Here is a 13,784-nt window from a genome sequence, read left to right as displayed (position 1 = left end):
CAGTGTAAAACTTCTAGGGTGTAAGAGGAAAACCTCCCCAAGCACACACTTTGCTTAGTACAGAGCATCTTGCACCTCTGAGTGTGCCAGTTTTGGATGCTGCTGGATATGAGTTGCTAAATTAGATGGACTACAGACCCTATGTAGTTTGGCAAGCTTTTCATAACTAAACATGTAGTATCTGGAGATTTTTCAAGCAGACACAGGACTCTGGGGTAACTTTCCCAATCACAGCTTTTGAAATGGAGCTTTTGAGATGTCATTCTTCAAATACTAGATAAGCATGCACTTGACTCTTACCAGCTATGCTAGGGTAAGAAAAGACTTTGCAAACCTTATCTTGTGACAAACATTTAAACTGCATAGTCATGTGAGAACTACTTGTATGATTAATGCTGAAAAGATGTACCTAATGAATTTTCAGATATTTCCCTGCTAATAAAAGAAACTGGGTTTTAAAGAGTTGTCCATAGACTGTAGGAATAAATGACAGACCTTGCAATAGCTGCAACAAGGTTTGTAGTAAGAAACACATGTAGTGTTTTGGGACAACTTTAGGAAAAAAACCCAAAATTAACCAAACATATTTTACTTAGAAAACAAACGAAAAGTCTTCTCTACCTCCTTTTTGTACATGAAGGCAATTACAGGGCATGGAGAGTTCTGTACAGCTTCAACTTCATATTGAGCAACATAATGGTGTAGCAGAGAGTGATGGTTCTTATTTCCTACACTGCTAGACCCTGAGTGAAATCTTCTCTTCCTTTTTTCCTGCCTTAGCTATTCCTGTTTCTAGATATTATGTAGAGTCCAATGTTAAGCAGTCACTTCAAGATACTTCTTACCAGCTTTTGGAAATTTGGCAACACTAGACACCAACACAACAGAGTACAAGCAGGAAATTCTAAAGGCATTATCTTTAATCAAGGGCATTGTATTCCCAAAACAGAACCATTTTGGGACGACTGAAACCTTCCTCTGTATTTGAAAGAAAATTGTCTTTTCTGGCTCAAACATTCCCTAAGTAAAAGTCACCTGGTGGCATCTCTGGTACTAGGGGTGTGAAAATGCAGCAGTAGCCTCAATTCTAATCAAGTATCTTGTGCATTTTAGTATGAAATTAATTGCACTCTGTAGCTGGAAAATTTTAAACTCCCTGCCTTACAGTTAAGGTTGGAAGCCCATAATTATAACTCTGGCACACTGCTATGTAGTTATCTAATTCTTGTTAGAAAAAGCCTAATTAGGCAGGTGCTATGAAAATCTCACAGTTGGTACAATGAGCAGAACTACAAGGACACAAACTACATCAGCCATCAAGCGACATTCCAGGGCTGTCCGAAGGCCAGGAAAGATCCAATGATCTGGAAGATATTCTCCTCTCATCAGTCTTATCCCACCTCCTCTGGAAAGGGAGGACAGCATGACTCCTGGCCACTGAGAACAACAGGGGCGCCTGGGATCAAGCTCCTATGGTCAGAGCCACTGCATTCAGCACTCTGCTGCTCCTGAGTGCTGAGAGCTCTACTCCTGTCCCTGAGAAAGGCAAGTACAGGTAACTGCTTTCATCTGACTTTGTACTGGTTTTTGTATCATTTTGGATAATTTCACAGAGCCCATCTACACCCACACTCCTTTACACTGATCCAATTATTGCATAGTAATTAACCTGCGCATTTGGTCTGTCCTGGCCTTAAACCATGTTAATACAAACTCAAATCAAAAACAATCATAACTGAAGTGGAGCCATCGCCTCAAATGCTGTTTTCCTTCTATTAGTCTAATTAATTCTGTTCAACAGGGCTTGGATTTTTCCCCCCCCAACTCCTTGAGCTTACATTATTCTTTGTTCCTTTTTAAAAATCTCTGAACAAAAAAGCCACTATCAAAGTAATAAGGCAGTCTTTTTTTCTGTTTGTTTAAATAAGACACAAAGGAATAATTCAGAGATTATTTACTGTAGGGATGCCACATAGCTTGCATGTCATTAATTAAAACCCAACCCAAAAGGTATTTTACCAGTTAATCCTAGGGAGGAAAAAAAAAAATTAAAAGGAGACAAATATTCCTATAAAAAATATCCCAACAGTTCCAGCTCTTCAGCCATCAAGCATAGATAAATGTTCACAACTGTCTGCTAAGGTAACTGAAGGACATCATCCTATTTCCCAGAAAATCTGAAGGTTTTCTGAGTTGTGTTACAAAATGCCAGTAATGTTACAAAATTACACTACTAAAAGATTGTGTTAAAATTAGTTAAGCAAGTTTACAATCTTTTGTTACAAGCAGCTATGCTTCAATCATCTTTATGTCATAAATATATACAGCATCGTATCTTGATGCATAAAACAGCACCAAGACTAATCATGAGGCAGGATAAAACACAGCACAAGTATGTCAAAATTCTTTAAATGTTTCCACTGTTAGAGCAAAAAACACTTTCAGGTATACTTACAAGTCTGAGTATAGTCTGACAACTACACTTTTTTTAAACTAGTAGATGAACTTTTTTATTTTTAATGTACGTATCTTTAGCAATCCAAGTTCCAGGAAACCCAGAATATGACCCTTTGACTATAAAAGTCAAACCAAGTCACCATGACTACTAGAGGAAACAGTCCAGTCTCTTTGCCTCAAACTTGAAAGGATATTAAATCTCTAGGAGCTCTGTGTTCCAGTGTAAGATGAGCTGCAAAATCATCTGTTACGTGATTTGGATCCCCACCAGGCAATGCTGCACATATTGGACAAATCTGAAATGACAAAGCAAGGAAAAAAATCCAACTTTATAAATATTACAAGAAACAGAACTTGTATCAAGTCAATCATCAGACATTGGCTCTTACGCATTTTGGTATTCACAAACACCTGGATATCAATGTATTTAATTAACTCAGAAAAATTACTGAAGTGCAGACATTAATTTTTTCACCTTTTACTTTATGAAGTTCAGAATACTATGAAAACCAGAGCTAGGGTTTTTAAAATCAATTTGCAGTATCTTGAGTATTTTTGCATGCCAATTCTGCCACAGTTACTGGAGTCGAATCATACAGGAATACTATTTGCCTGCTTGACATTCATCCTAGCAGAGGAACCAGAATGAAACTGCCCAGATTTGGGAAGTATCGAGCTGAGACCGTCCCACCCAGTAGGTTCAGGTTTGGCAGAGAAGAGCTGATCTCCATCCCCTCTCCACAACAGTATTTTGAGAGCAGGTACTGAGGTCTCTCTTTGGTTTTGGGTATCTTTTCCCCACTTCAGTTTTTGGTTGGTAGGTTTTGTTTCTTTTGTTTTTTAAACTAAAGTACAGTTAACTAAGCAGGCAAACATTACTACTACTATTGGCATAATTATGACTTGTTCTTTGACTCGACAAACAGCATCTTCCATTTTTCTTTCATTTTCCATGTGTTTACTTAAACTGTTAAATGTAGATCTCAAGGGACCATTAGCATTAAGAATGACTGTATAAAAGAGCACACATCTGTTGTACTCTTACAGAGGTGAGAACAAGGTACTGAAATATGTTTTACAGTAAAATCTCAGCTACTTGTGACAGGAACTGCTGCAATCTAATTCTACTTTAATTTTAGTTGCCAGTTCTGAAAAGAAAACCAGGCATTTTAAAAGCTTTTTGCTACAATTCCTTCCCTCTTATTTTCCATGTTCAGCATTTCTATGCACACATTTTTCATCACTACAGAAGCCAAGCAAGTGCACTACAGGGCATATCATAGCACAACACTATATAATAAATACTCAGCTATAACAACATATCATATAGCTACCCTGTAGGGATATAGAAGTGGATGTGTATTGGACAGATGGTCCTGATTCCCTAAACTTCATTACAGCTGCTTAATATTCTCAGACTAAGAGAACAATACTTTCAAAGCAATCTTCTTTTATTTAAGCTACTCCGAGGAAGTAGAAACCCAACATAAAAAGAACAGCCCATTCCTGAAAGCAGGAAATCACCAGGAAGTTCTTTGTTACCATGACAAAGGTGTTACGAACCGCACATACTTTTGAATATACTCACACCTCAGAAAAATATCAGTTAAGGAAAGATTATAATGAATATTGAGTAAGAAGGAATCAAAGTTTCCAAACCCTAATTCTAGATATCAACTAAACTTTCAAGAACTCTTGACTAGGGAAAGTTACTCAAGCACTGTTATGCACAAACAACAATGTAGTTAAGCATAAGCTCTGAGAGAATCACAACTAAGACTGCTGGATCACTGATGAAGCGTGATACAAATAAAAATAATTTTTAATAACAACATGCATGAACAAATGGTGCAAACAAAAGGCAAATGCCATAATTTTCTCTTGAATTTATGAGCATTTGTATTAAGAAATCACCACACAAACCTGAATGATGACTCTAAAGGCTTAAGTCAATCTCACTCACAGAACATCTGCCAGTTTCTAGAACTTTGCTTGTATTACCACTACTTTCACATTTACATACAAAGTAACCACTTTAAGTGACAGCACTTCTGTAACCTCAAAAAGAGTCACTGGGATCTTAGACGATGAACAGGGACATTGAGACTCAGATTGTCTAATTAATGCAAGAAAAATCTCTCCTCAGTTTTACCATCGAATTCGCAACAACCTAGAGCTTACAATTCATCTACAATGAGCCTAGTTACTGCCTTCCTGAAGGCGAGGGAAAGCTGCTGCATTGCAACATAATAGCAGAAAATTTGCATCTCTTTTATGAAACAAGACCGAAGAGATGGAATTTTATGAAGTCTTCTGAATATTTTTTATTTGCAGTGCTAGCAGACTTCTAGCTGAACATCGCATTTGATCTGGACCAGTCCAACTTACCTGAAACCTCAACACCAACAAAAACAATCATCATACTGATTCCCAGATTCCTCTGCCTTACAACTCTAACCATTATCCCTGGACATTGTATGGGTGAAGAAATACTGGTTCTTTAGAAGAGGAAGAGGGCTCTTTCAGGAACAGGAAGGGAGGCTTGCACTTGAAGTGAGAGAGCAGTTGGAGTGCATTAAAAGCAGTGCCTGGATGGAAGATGACCTGATGGAGATCTTACATGCTGGAATTAAGAAGAGAACAGACAAAGGGGATGTTAGAGGAGCTGTCTACTATAGGCCACCTGACTACAAGGAACAAACTGATCAGGCTCCCTAGAGATGTGGAGCAGCTGCCTCACACTTGCAGGACCCGATCCTCATGGAGGTCTTCAACCACTCCAGCACCTGCTGGATGGACAACAATCCAAGAGGTTCCTGGAGTACACTCAGGGTAACTTCCAAGTGACAAGAGAGCAACACGAGGACAGGTGTCACATGGAACTTCATAATTACCAACAATGAGGGATTCAGTTGGGATGTGAGGCTCAAAGAAAGCCCTGGCTGTAGAGACCTTGACATGGGGCAGGCACTTCAAGATCCTGAGGGCAGGGAAGAAGATAAAAAACAAGATCATGACCCTGGACCTCAGCAAAACAAACTGGCCTCTTAAAATATTCTGGTTGGAAGACCCCCATGCTGTATGAACCTGGAGAGTAAAAGGGCCTCAAGAAAACCTGTTAATATTGAAAGATCGCTCCTCCCCAAACTCAAGAGCTCTCCATCTCAATGAATATTAACTTAGGCAAATATGTCAGGGGGCCTACATGGATGATCAAGACACTCCTGGATAAACTCAATCACAAAAAGAAAACATACAGAGGTTACTCTCCAAGGGCAAGCCACAGTATAGCCAACCGTAAGCATTATCTGAGCATCACAGGGCAACATAAGCAAAGCTAAAGCCCAAATGAACTGAACCAGGCAAGTAACATCCATGGTAACAGGGTCTTCTAGAAGTGCACAGGAAATAAAAAGACAACTAGGGAAAATGTGGGCCCATTGCTCAGAAGATGTAAGGCCTAGTTACACATGGTACAGAAAAGGCTGAAGTACTGAATAACTTCCTTTCCTATTGTCATTACTGGCAAGACTGGCCTTTAGCAACTCCAGTCCTTAGAGAGCAGTGGTAGAGTCTAGAGTAGTGAAGACATTCCCCTGCTGGAAGAAGATTACTCTGAAGAATACTTATATGAATTGGAATACTTAAACTCACAGGCTGTGTTGGGTGTGATGCACCAAGAGGTGCTGAGGGAACTGGCAGATGCCACTATGAGCCTCTTTTCAATCTCTGAACGATCATGGTGACTGGATGAGGTGTGTGAGGACTGGAGTAAAGCAAATTTCACTCCCATCTTAAAGACAGGCAGGTAAGTGGAAGATCTAGGGAACAACAGACTGGTCATCCTGCTTTGATCCCTGGGAAAGTGAGGAAACTATTGTTAACTATTTTCAGACACTATTAAAGACAAGAAAATCATCAATAGTAGTCAGCACTGGCTTCACAAAGGGGAAGACATGCTCGACCGATTTCATAAACTTCAAGGCTGAAGTGTCTGGCCTAGTAGATGACTGAAGAGCAGGGGAAATTGCCTATCTGGGCTTCAAGTAAGACTACTGACACTGTCTCTCACAGGATGCTCAAAGATAAGTTGCTGATGCTCAGGCTGAATAAGCAGAGAGTGGGGTGGAGTGAAAACTGTCTCAGTGGATGGGCTCAGAGGGTGGTGATCACTGGGAATTCTGCTGGTTACATAAAACTAGGAGTGGCTGATACACTAGGGAGCTGTGCGGCCATTTAGAGTGACCTTAAAAAAACCTGAAGAAATGGGACAACAGGAACCTCATGAAGTGGAAGTACAAAATCTTGCACCTGGGCAGAAACAGGCCCAGGAACCAGCACGCACTGGAGGCCAGTCATAGGGAACAGCTTTGCAGCAAAGGACCTGGGGTCCTGGAGGATGGATGACAGGACAGCAGTGTGTTCTGGGCTACATTGAATAGAGAGCTGCCAGCAGGAACTTGGGTTGTGATCCTTTGTCTTCACCCAGCACCAGTGCCCAGCTCTCAGCTCCACACACGCACACACTGGAAAGAGCTCAGTAAAAGCTTACAGAGAGCAATGGAGGAAAGGCTGAGAAAGATGGAACTACTCAGCCTGGAGAAGGATAGGGTAATGAGGGAAGGATCTTAGGAATGTTCATGAATACCTGAAGGCAACCTGAAAGGATGATGGAGATATTGCAGTGACAGGACAAGAGACTGTGGGCACAAATTCAAACACAGGAGCTTCCTCAAAAACATCAGGACACACTGAAACGCTTCTCGCTGTGAGGATCACTGAGCACTGGCACGAGTTAACCAGAGAGTTAAGTGTGGAGTCACTATTAAAGAACTGTCTGGAAAAGGTCTTGAGCAACTAGCTGTACGTGGCCCTGCTCCAGAGGTCCCTTTCAACCTCTTCAGCTCGTGATTCTTGCCTGCAGGTACCTAATGTCGGTGCATTTACCAATGCCTGTACCTGAGAAAAATCAACAGAAAGTAAACTGCCTCATGCTGAATATAAAAATGGCAAAAATTAACAGACAAAAAGGTTTTTTGCTTATTCTTTGAAAAGCTGGGGGCGAAAAGCCTTTAAAATAGAAATTATCCTGTCCCTGTGAAGTTCCCTTACATCCCTAAAAATACATGTCCAAAATAAAACACATTTTTGGAAGTAGATACTCAAACAACTACAAGCTCAGTATCTAAACACAAACAATTGTTTGAAAGCCTATAACCACAAACACTTAGAATCCATAATATTTTCCTCTTTACTAGTCTTGCAGCCTTTCACTATCTCAGTAAGGGTACAGTACCCAAACAATTTTACGTGCATGCACACTAAACACGTATCACAAATGCCAGATTCAAAATTTAGCCCGAACAGTAACAATTGTATTCAAGAATTAAAATATTCTCCTTTATCATTGTTTGGAACAATGATAAAGCAATGTTGCAGACTGATGCATAAAAAGAAAAGTTTTGTGGGATTTTTTTTTTTTCCACGTAACTCTTTCAGGATTCACCAGAGTAGCAGCTGTCAAGAATCACACATTTAGGCTTTATGTGTGGGGTTCTAGAAGTCACAACTGCAAAGAACAGCATGTCAAGTTTAAAAATCTGGGATCTGTGAACACTCAGTGTTAGGAACACATCACTGACATCAAGTGGTGCAAATCAGAATTGCAATACCAAGCCACCAAACCAAGTGAAGTCATCCAAACACAGAACTTCCAACGGTAGGAGCTATGTTTGAAAGTTGCAAAGCTTAAGAGAAACTGAGAGAGGTTGTAAAAATTGCTGTGTGTCACCGAGTTAAATATACTACAGTGCAACTGATTGTGAAGTAAACACTTCCTGTGTTTTTAAGAAAGGTCATACACCTTTGAGTCCCCAAAAAGGTGAACAAAAACCTTTCCATATCAGCCCTTCACCCAAGTTCCATATTAGGTTTGAAGGGTCATTCATTTTCTTCTACAGAATTCTGTGAAAATTAAGAAAGCTGGAAGATTAGAATAGAGAACCTATTTATAACTAATTTCACACAATGTATTAGTGGTAAGTAATCCACTTCAAGCATCACTTTTTTCCTAGAGGTCTAGGGCTAAATAGTTTACTGCAGAACAGCACCCTCCATCTCATTCTGCTAAACTGTTAACCCAGTTTCTCCTACTCCCAAGATCAATCAAGATAGTGGGAGTTAACACTTCTAGTTAAAATATTTGTGTTGAAACTTGTTCAAGGAGTGCATTTTAAACCCCATTTAGTGTTCTAATGGTTAGGGATGGGGAAAACCTCCCTTCTTAGACAAGAATAGTTTTAAAACCATTATAGAATCCCACTGCATAAACTAAGAGGTTCATTTAAAAAAGCTATTAGAAAACATAAACTATCTGCATGTCTTCCTCTTTCTTACAGTTACAAACAACCAGCATAGCTGCAAGCTTGTAAAACAATTACACACTAATTATGAAAAGGGAGACACAGCTAGACAGAATAACTGTGAGAACTTCCTAATTTTGTCTTAGAGTATAACAGTCTTCTAAACATGGCAGTCTTTATATCAGGACAACAAACAAAAACTCTAAAAGAAGGAAGCAAGTTCATTATATTGTAATACCCGTAAATCATACAATTCTGATGTCATTCTCAAATGTAGGTACTTACCCTCTGACAAAGCATTTAAACGAACACATGCTTCAATGAAGAACAGAAAGAGAATTTTTCACAAATGAGACTATTTAAAATATATCTCCACCATGAATACAAGTTCAGAGGCTTCTTACCACTTCTGTTGATGTTTCTGCATGCTCAGAAGTAACATGTTCTTGAAGAGATGTTTCCGTATAACCCATTTTCCCACAATAAGGACAAGTAAAAGACTGTGGCTGCTCTACAGAGAACGCTTCTCCACCATAGTACAAGTCTGAAACAGGAACAGATTAAACAGAGGTTACTTTAAAGCAATATCACCATTAATTTTGTTCACATCAACCTCTGTTTATAAACATACTTTACTGTAATCATTGCTAAATTAACATGCTTTTTCATTAAAATGGCTATATTCAGGAGGGGTTCAGTTACTGATGAAAAAATCCGAGACTACATTTAATTTTCATTAGCACACATAACTTAGTTTTCTAATACTTACTAGGAAAAACGACTTCCATCATGATGCTGCTGATACTGTCAAACTTTCACTGTTCTTATCCCACATACAGGGTCAACTATGGTATTTTTCAATTATAAGATGAAATTTCAGAAGCTGACCTCTTGACAAAACCTCAAATTTAGATCAAAATTTAGAAGCTCTCAAGTCAGTATTTATGCCATAGCTGAACCATTGCTTTGCAGTAAGTAGTTTCAGAAATGTCTCAAATACATAACATATAAGTTTAACAGTGAAAAGGAAGCTGGGTATCTGTTACACACCGGCTTCAACTTTTAGGTGTGTTGAATGTGAGCTCTTCTACACCACTGATGAAAAGTTGGCACTTTTAAGTTGCTAACACAGAAGTTCCACAAACTTAGGATGAAAATTTATCAAACCATGCAAGAAGAGAATATTATTCTCTCTCATCCTCTACACGTATTTTGTATTTTACAGGAAACATTAATGAGCTTCTCACTCACATCAATATTAAAAAAAAACCAAACCTTGAAAAAAACCTAAAAAACCAACCAACCAAAAAAACCTCTTAAATATCAGATTGCTTAAAAACCTTTACCTATGAAACTCACTGAGAATGGATGAATGTATTTTCTAGTAAGACAACCGTACCCACTCCAACTTCACAGCTAAGCAAAGGGCCCAGGGCCACATCTCATCTGGAAAGTTTTAAATAGATGAACGTTCACATAGAGGTATGTTTTCCTTAGATACACTGTTAGCTCAATCCAGATATCAAGAATTTTATCAGTACACGAAGTTCTATCATAGAGGGGGGAGGTTTGACAAAACTGTCAAATCCTGTGTTGTTTCTTGTTTTCAAAGATCACAAAACGGAACATTTATTCAGTAATAAAATAAAAACCTGAGCTCTTTGCAGTCTCCTGACTATACCTCTGGCATGTTCTCCCACTCATACCTCCTTCCACATCCTTCTCATAACACACATCAAACATATATGGCTATGCCAAACAAATATGCCTTCCTCTGGAAAAAGAAATATTCAAAAAATGTTTTTTTTAATTAAAAAACCCAGAAGTTAAAGCTGGCAAAATCTAGGTATTTTTCCTTTGTAAGTTCATACCTCCCTTCTTTTTCCCTCTTCAACTTTAATCTCTCTTACAATCAAAATCTCTTTTCTAATGTGAAATACAGATTACCAGATAAATTTTCCTTTAAATTAAAATTTAAGTTAAAAAAATAAGGTTAGTAATCAAGTGGTCTCATGAATCTTTGTGTCTGATTTTAGCACTGAAGGTACTGAATGGGTATTTCTCCATCTGTTTTGTTTTTACAAGCACATAAAAAATACTAATATTATGAGCAGTGATGCCGTTGACTACTAAGGGGTCCTTTACTAATCAAGTTAACTAAGAATTAGAAGTAATATGGAAAGAAATGAAAACACCATGCTTCCATGGTTGCAGAAATGAAGCAATCTACAATTGTGTTACCGTTTTAATTTACAAATCTATCAGTTTAGAATGCAATGTGCCCATGATGGAAGAACTGTCTCTTCTGACCACAAAGAAATCTTTCAGATATTAAAATTTTGGTTCATTTCAAAGACAAAAGCAGGAGTCCGTAATTCTTCAAACTCCTCTAGCCTCTAAAGCCCTCTGTTCAAGATGCCTAGGAAGACAAGCAGAAGTATTTAGTAAAAAAGTAAAACCAGATTCAGTCGTGTCCCTTTAGGGTAAGATCCGTGACCCATATTCCTTATCAATTAGGGGAGGAATACAAAGGAGTAGAAGGATCAGAACATTGTTTGCTGAGGACCCAATAATGGTTTACAAATTCAGTTTTCCAGCACAACCATGTTAGACATTATAGGTTTTCCTTGGTGGAGGAAAAACTCCAAGAAACAACCTGAATTAAATGTGAAAATGAAGCCAAAAATAACAGCAGTTTTGCTTTTTTGTCCATCTATAGCTACAAAAGCTAAATGTATACTTAATATTAAAATATAACTATTACATTCTTGAAATTGGTAGGAAGTTAGTTACAAAACAGAAGTACTGGTGCAGAATTCCTTAGATAAAAATCAGTCTTTCAAAGACACATCTGATTCAGGACTACATTTTCTAACAGCTTGTACTTTTTGTTAAGACATAATTACAAGGGTACACAGCAGTATGGAATTGTAGTTTCACTTTTCTTCATATAAGTAATGTAATATATACTTAAGAGATAAAAATGTTAGTATGACACAAGTTGTAGTGTTATTTATTTAACCTTCTTCAATGTTTGATGAAACCAAATGGTGGCAACACACCATTTAACAAAACAAAGTATACATGTTCTTGTATCACTTATCAAGCAGCAATATTATCCTCAAAGATGCTCCAGAGTCCTGTTCCAACCAAACTACAACGGTCGGATTTAGCATGATACACATTTAGCGCACATATCCTGTTCCAGTGTATGAAAAAAAAAAAGAAAAAAAAGAAAAAAAAGAAAAAAAAAAGAAAAAAAAAAAAAAAACACACCACCAAAAGCAAACAAACAAAAAACCACCCCACAAAAGTCTCAAGCTGAATTCTGGTAAATCCAGTCTATCCTATACTACACATTATTACAGTACCATTATTTAAGCAGTTCCCTCTGCCTAGGAATTGGGCATAAAATGTGGCAAGATCTTCAGTCACGCAATCACCTTAGCTGACAAGTGAAGGAATGCTCCATACTTCAATGAAAGTAACTCAACATGACTTCTGCAGAGAATCCTACAAACAATTTGTATTACTTTCTTTGTCAGTATAGTCACTTTAAAATGATGTGGTAATGGGCAAGCACATGGTTAGACCATAAAGCATTCTAACAGTTTAAAATTTTTTAGGAAAAAGAAAAGTAGGAAATCTGCAGCAAACTTCTTCAACACTGTGACAAATTGATCTACAAAGACTACCAAAGTACAGTGGCTGCCGGGTAAGCACATTCCTGTTCTTTACACAGGCCTATTACAATTCTACTCTTTGGCCCCTCTGAAATAAACTACCTAGATTTGTACTTTAAAGGCCATTTCTCATTACATATGAGACTTCATACATTATTTTAAGCTCTGTCCCTCTTACAGCAGCATATCACTCTTGGTGTGCACTGAAGCATTTTTTCTGGTATCTCTTGTGGGGGCTGAGGAACAGCACTGGCATTGTTCTGAATCACATCTTGCTTCAAAATTAATATATATACATTATTTACTCTCTCCTGAAAGATAAATATGGCAACCAGATGGTGCAAGAGTGAACATGCACAGCCAGAAAACACTAGAGCTTTTTACTTATTTTCAGTGTTTTCATACTGGCTCCTATACTAGTCTGAATCTCAGCAGAAAAAAAAAATCAGAATGTGTCAGGCTGACAACAAAAGCTCTTTCAGAGTACCTGAAAGAGTCCATCTTCTTGCAGTACATTTTGCAACATTATTACAGTATCTAGGAATCCTAAAACCTGATAGTAACTTTCATGGAGATAAACAATATGTGACTTTTCCTGTGTTGAAAGGATCATCCATGTTGTCAGCTGTCCACCACAAACAACTTGGCTGCAGCTTCAGGCAAACTATTTAAGTGAACTCCACAGATACTCACATCTAGACAGTGCTGGCCAGAGTAGTGGTGGGATTTAATGGTACAGGGTCCTTATCGTAAGTAGCAGATGTCATTTGGGCAAATGACTTGCTGATCCCCATGTACATTTTTAAAATCAGAAAAGTGACAGTGGACTTCCTCTGAAGTGCTTGCACCAGTTTTGCAACAGAAGGATTCCCCAATCTACTTCCTTGTCCTTGATAAAATACTCATTTTTCACTAGCTGTCCACTTTCCTCCAAAAGCAAAAACTGAAAGTTTGCTGCTATAAAAATATTTTCATACCTTTGAAACAAACCTGCCTATAGATAACAGTATTGAAGTTTGTCAATACCCAAGTAAACTACAATTCACACACCGAGTTACACTAACAGCCTTCCACTTTTTGTTTCTAGTAACATCTTCCTTACTTAAGAAAATTCCCTACTTATACTGTCATGCATTACAAACACTCTCCTTTCATTTGACTTCCCACACCACCAGGAAACTACTGAAGACTTCATTAGTTCTGTACTTGTGCTGGTTTCACCTGGGATGGAATTTTCTTCACAGTGTGAAGTATAGGGCTATCTATCTTTGGGATTTGTATT

General features: G+C 38.1%; 1 protein-coding gene across 3 annotated transcripts in view; it reads right to left on the bottom strand.

The window, feature by feature from the left end:
- The window catches only part of KCMF1 (potassium channel modulatory factor 1), a 45,769-nt gene that overhangs the window by 6,805 nt on the left and 25,180 nt on the right, over positions 1 to 13,784 (bottom strand). For all 3 annotated transcript variants that reach the window (XM_083883863.1, XM_083883864.1, XM_083883865.1), the window contains exons 3-4: positions 9,224 to 9,363; positions 2,652 to 2,753 (exon numbers count right to left, since the gene is read on the bottom strand). In XM_083883863.1, the coding sequence (XP_083739989.1) occupies positions 2,652 to 2,753; positions 9,224 to 9,363 (242 nt within the window). The remainder of the gene's footprint in view (positions 1 to 2,651; positions 2,754 to 9,223; positions 9,364 to 13,784) is intronic.

Source organism: Zosterops lateralis, assembly GCF_965231275.1.
Source record: "Zosterops lateralis genome assembly, chromosome: Z".
In the NCBI taxonomy this organism is placed as follows: domain Eukaryota; kingdom Metazoa; phylum Chordata; class Aves; order Passeriformes; family Zosteropidae; genus Zosterops; species Zosterops lateralis.
Note: the sequence above shows the minus strand (reverse complement) of the source record. Positions and strands in the feature narration are given on the sequence as shown.